Below are 5826 nucleotides of genomic sequence, written 5' to 3'. Positions count from 1 at the left end.
TATTTCAGGCGATTTAGCAAAAACCTATTCAAAAAAACCAATAGACGAATAAATTTAGGGCGAGGGAACCGGTAGTGCTAAAATGCTAACTCACTTCCGCGTTTTGGCCTACAAAGTGACGTCATAACTTCGGCACTCTATAGGCAGGCCACAAGAAGTAATTAGGTGGGTTTTTTTTTTTTTTTTTTTTTTTTTGATCACTTTTACTCAGGACATGCTAGCTGGCAACAAAGGATTCCATTCATTAAGTTAAGCTAACCCTGTCAAACTAAAACAATGCATGCACCAAGACAAAAATGCATTTGCCCACCTATCTAAATGTAAGAAAGAAGGTGAATAAGCCCTATTTCAAAAAACGGTGGAGTGTTCCTTTAAACCAGATAATTACTTAACTGAAAGTGAAACTGTGAAGACTGACTTTGAAGTTAGTTTTAAGTGACTTGAAATGGCGTCTCAATCTTTTTCTGAGGGGGATTTATCTTGTCCGGTGTGCTGTGACATTTTTGTAAACCCTGTTCTTCTGTCATGTAGCCACAGTGTTTGTTCAAGCTGTATTCAGAAGATTTGGGAAAATAAAACACTTAAAGAATGTCCGGTTTGCCGATCAACATCTTCAAATGATCGTCCTCTGGTAAATTTGGCTTTGAAGAATCTGTGTGAGAGTTTTCAACAGGAGAGAAGACAGAAATCTGGATCTGAAGGTGAAACGGTCTGCAGTGTTCATAAAGAGAAGCTCAAACTCTTCTGTCTGGATGATCAACAGCCCGTGTGTTTGGTGTGTCGAGACTCCAGAAAACACACCAACCACAGATTCAGTCCTGTAGATGAAGCTGTCGCTGATAATAAGGTCAGATGATGTTTAAAACATTCATCATCAAATACCAATAATTATCAAAAGATATTTTCACATTGTTAAACTCACACCAATAATTATTTTATATGTGTATTTCTGACACTCAAAACATTTTGGAAAGATATGCGTACACTCTTAGAAGAACCTTTTCTATATACATAAAGGGTTCGGTTAGGCGCTTTATTGAACCTTTCTGGCATAAAGTGTTCTTTAAAACTGAGTCAAGAACACTGGAGTTCTATATAAAACATTGAACCTTTTTTCTAAAAGCAAGAAATGAAGATGGTGTTTTTTAATCTGTAAATGATCTGAGACCAAAGAGCTGTTGATTTAGCAGCACACAAAACTAAAATTGTATAGCATTTTTTTATTTCCTTTTTTTTTTTTTTCATGCTTTCTCTTTCCAGCCTAAATCAACGCATTTTGTTTTGACTTGAGTTTGAGTTTTGAAAATGACACTCTTCTTCAGTTTAGTCAGATTTGTCTGGTTTCACAAGGCTAGTCTCAGACTAAAATACATGTTTAAACTGTTTTAACTGTTAGCAACTTGCACTGATATAGCATAAAATATAGTTCTGTGAGTATTTCCAGGTGTGTCTTGTTTGCCTGTATTGAAACTTGTGTTTCTTGTGTTCCTTGTTGAGTCTTGTCCTTCTGGGATGTAATGTTTGTTGAGCTCATTCTATTCCTGGTTCTCTGTTCTTCATATTTGATTTATTTTTGCTAATAAAATTCACTGCATTTTGGATCCAGTTCTCCTTCATTTTTGAGTTCTCTCTACATTATAGATAATGAGTAAATTATTTCTGCATTACAGCAATACGAATTTGAGAAATAAGCTTAACTGACATGAAAAAAAACATCCTTTAAAAAAGTCTTATTTCTTTAGAGTCTAACACAAAATTATCTAATGTTTGCTTTTAATATTTCAGTTTAGTGCATCATCAGATTAAGATGTAAAATGTTTTGAGTAGTGCATCTGTCAGCGCAAATATATTCCCTCCACTGTCTGCACTATATTAAATGAAAAAGGGCAAAAATAAATTCAACAATAGACACTGTTTTTGTTGTTTCTTTCAGGAGATACTCAGAGCTTTACTGGAAGACTTACAGCAGGAACTGAGAACATCTGTGAATCGTGAACAGAATCTGTGTAAAACTGCTGAAGATATTAAGGTTTGAAATAAACAATGTGATTAATGCAATTCTGGAAGTGTAGATGTAGAGTTTGGCCAATAAGGTTGTCTCTAATTTCAGTTTCACGCTCAAGGCACAGAGAAGCAGATTAAAGAAGAGTTCGGGGAACTTCACCAGCTTCTACGCAATGAAGAAGCGGCCAGAATAACAGCGCTGAGAGAGGAAGAGGAGAAGAGGAGTCAGAAGACGAAGAAGAAGATTGAAGAGACGAACAAACAGATTTCATCTCTCAGAATCACAATCAGAGACATCGAGGAGCAGATGAAGGCTGAAGATGCTTCATTCCTGCAGGTGTCAATGAATCTTCATTATTCTCCAATGATATAAATGGCAATTTCAGAGATTATTCAGTTTGCCTGAAGTTTTTTATTTTTCTTTACAGAACTTTAAGGCCACATTGCAAAGGTTTGTGTGTTTTTGTCTCTGTGCTTCTGAACTCAAATCATCACACTCTTAGAAGAAGAGGTTCTATACGGAATCTTAAAGGGTTCCGTCAGACGATTCTTATATAGAACCTTGTAGAGGTTCCCATCATTTTATGGATTTATTTTGAATTAACCCATTCATTAATTTAAGTATTTAAATTTGATAAATGTAACAGCTTGTAAACTTTATTACTTAAAATTTAAACAACCAATTAAACATGGGAGTTGATATTTCTCATTAGAAACATTTTGGCATAAAGGGTTCTTAAAATTGAGTCAAGAACCCTAGAGTTCTATCTTTTTTCTGTGATCTGCATCTCTGACTCTTGAATGTTGTTTCAGAGCTCAGTTTAGCCTTCCAGCTTCAGACCTCAGTCAAAGAGAGACGCAACAGATTCCATCTCTCACAGTCAGAGACTTCAAGCGGCAGATGAAGCCTGTATGTGTGTCAATGAATTTGCATTACTCTCCAGTTATATGAGTCGCTTTCAGAGAGTTAAGCCAAATCCAGTTTTGCTGAATAATTTGCATTTCTTTCTTTTTTTCTTTACAGAAGTTTCCAACCACATTTATAAGGTTTGTGTTTGTTTGTCTCTGTGCTTCTGAACTCAAATCATCAGCATCTCTGACTCTTGAATGTTGTTTCAGAGCCCAGTTTAGCCTTCCAGATCCAGACCTCAGTCCAAGTGTGGCGATCACTTTCACAGATCACCTGATCAACCTGAAGCTCAATGTCTTACAGAAGATGCAGAACAATGTTGGTAGAACTGAGTATGACAGAATGCAGCAATGTGAGTATATCTATGAGTATCTGTTCTCTCTCTTCAGCTTCAGACTTTGATCTTTCTCAGCCCGTATCTCGTTTCATGCCGATGAAGGTTTCTGATGATTCAGATGATGAATATAATCTAGATTATTGTTTTCCAAAAGGTGGAGAGGACAGAAGAAAAATGAATAGAAGAAGCTTCCAGATAAGGAGACCATTCCTTATCAGGGATAGTTCAAATGATGAAGATCTAGAATAGATTATCGTTTTCCAAAAGGTGGAGGGGACAGCAGAAATGAAAGATTGATAGAATCCCTCTGGTCTCAGCAGGTGAGATCCCTCCCTGTTTTGCTGCACGATTAAACTCTAATACCGTAACTAAAGAGGAAGGTTTATGTCAAGCCTTAAAGAATGTCCTTAGTAAAAAAAAAGAAAATGAACATGATGAAAAGTGAAGAAAATAAAATCTGTTGGAATGTCTTCAATTCAATGTTACACTGCAATGTTGAGTTCAAACATCGTGTTAACAACCTTTAAAATAGTGCGCATGTAAAAACATAAGAACAAGTTATACTAGTGTTTCATATTTAAATTATTTGTAGGAGTTTTAAAGGAACTGTATGTAGGATTGTGGCCAAAACTGGTACTGCAATCACTTTAAAAATACTGTAGAGCGGTGTATCCCCTCCCCCTCCCCCCTGACTCGAGGTTGCCAGATAAGCTGCAGGATTCAGCAGAAACGTAGGCTGCTTCAATGAGCTTCCAATGGCAAGTGACGACGAGACGTACACAGTAAGTTTTTTTCTGTTAATTATGTTTATGCTTCATGAGAGATATTTTGATAAGTAACTATGTATTTAAAAAATGTACTAATTGTCATTAGTTAAATATAATCGTAAAGATTGCTGGGGCCATAATAGCTGAAGAGATAAGCGTTTTTGATTTGATATTTAATTTGATTTGATTTCTTTATTTTGAACATATAAATACAATTACAATTGAAAAAAATCTGAGAAAAAAAGGATAATAGTAAAACAAAGAAAAAAAAAACATATAAACAACAAAATAAAACTTCCTTATTTTTCAATACGAAAAAAAAAAAATCTCGATTTAAGTACTAAAGTTTTTAGCTAACAAATAACCAAAACATTTGCCACAGCAATTATAACGCGGGACAAATTCAATATCACCAATGGCTATCACAGGGTTGTTTTCAGTCCCATCAGAAAATATTGTTTGAGTAACTAAATTACATTAGCAATGGTCATACATGTTGGGATGGTTGTTGTTGCAGTACAGACTGTATTAAGTGTAACACCTGTGAACTTCCGTTGTTTACATTTTGAGCACACATGCGGGTTTATAGTTGTTCAATAAACTCAAGTGTACGCAACTATATTGGCGTTAACCGTCCATTCTATTTATAGATAAAGAATAGAATGAAACATGGTGGCAGCGGTGCTTTGTAAAGAGTAAAAGCACGGAGATTTAGAAAAACGAGAGTATGGTCGAGAGAGCAGAGAGCTCAGGCGCAGCGAGGATGGAGAATTCCCTGGGGCTGAGACCACCACCACCCCTGTCCCTGGACTCAGCTAATCTGGCGAAATCATGGAAAATGTGGAAAGAAGAGTTCATGCTGTATATGGATCTCACTTTGGCGGACGCTGGAGAAGCCGTGAAGCTAAAAGTGTTCAGGTATCTCATCGGGGAGACGGGAAGAGAACTATGCGAGACCCTGGTTCCCGCATCGTCTCCGGATCAGACAGTAAGCAGCTTAATACGTGCCTTGGATGATCATTGCAATCCAAAAGTGAACGAGACAGTTGAAAGGTACCGTTTTTTTGTCAGGAATCAGTCCTCTGATGAGAGCATTGACAGATATGTAACGGACTTAAGAATGCTTGCTAGTACGTGTAATTTCGGCCAGATCAAAGACTCTCTAATCCGCGATAGAATTGTTTGCGGCATATACAGTTCAGCTTTGAGAGAGAGACTTCTGCGGGAGCAAGATTTGACTTTGGAAAAATGTGTGCAAATCTGCAGAGCAACAGAGTTGTCGCGGGAAAACAACAGAACGATTGAAGGACGAGTAACAGAGGAAGTGCACGCGGTAAAACAGGCCGTGCGAAAAGAAACAAGTAAGAGCACTGTAAACTGCAAATTTTGCGGGAAAATGCACGAAAGAAACAAACAAAAATGTCCTGCATATGGTAAAAAGTGCAGAATCTGTGGGAAAGACAATCATTTTGCCACAATGTGCAGAACAAAAATACAGACAGGAAAGACAGTGCATAACATTACGGAGTCAGATGATGGAAGTTATGAAGACATCTTGTGTGTAACAGTAGAGACGGTGAACGCAGTGTCAAAGGAGAAACAGCAGCCACCTTCAAAACTGTTTGCTGCCATGCTCCTGGGGAATAAACAGGTGAAGTTCCAGTTAGATTGTGGAGCCAGCTGTAATATAATACCTGTCAACCTGTTGAATCCATCCACACAAATTGAAAAGACTGAGCAAGTGCTGGTGATGTACAATAAAAGCACACTGCAGCCATTGGGGAAATGTATATCTAAATTGAGGAATC

At 37.2% G+C, this 5826-nt stretch overlaps 1 protein-coding gene across 2 annotated transcripts; it reads left to right on the top strand.

The window, feature by feature from the left end:
- The first annotated feature begins 406 nt into the window (after positions 1-406).
- LOC307144654 (nuclear factor 7, brain-like) lies at positions 407-4326 on the top strand. 2 transcript variants are annotated; one of them, XM_079847199.1, is made up of 8 exons: positions 407-847; positions 1934-2029; positions 2111-2341; positions 2433-2455; positions 2818-2914; positions 3029-3051; positions 3124-3266; positions 3406-4326. In XM_079847199.1, the coding sequence occupies exons 1-8, from the start codon at positions 446-448 to the stop codon at positions 3498-3500; spliced, it is 1110 nt and encodes a 369-aa protein (XP_079703325.1). In that variant the 5' UTR covers positions 407-445; the 3' UTR covers positions 3501-4326. The 2 variants fall into 2 exon arrangements, with proteins under 2 accessions (XP_079703325.1, XP_079703324.1); XM_079847198.1 differs by having other exon boundaries at positions 3029-3266; positions 3406-4272.
- The last annotated feature ends 1500 nt before the right edge of the window (positions 4327-5826 follow it).

Source organism: Squalius cephalus, assembly GCF_949319135.1.
Source record: "Squalius cephalus genome assembly, chromosome: 17".
Lineage (NCBI taxonomy): Eukaryota > Metazoa > Chordata > Actinopteri > Cypriniformes > Leuciscidae > Squalius > Squalius cephalus.
This window is presented reverse-complemented; position numbering and strand designations above follow the sequence as displayed.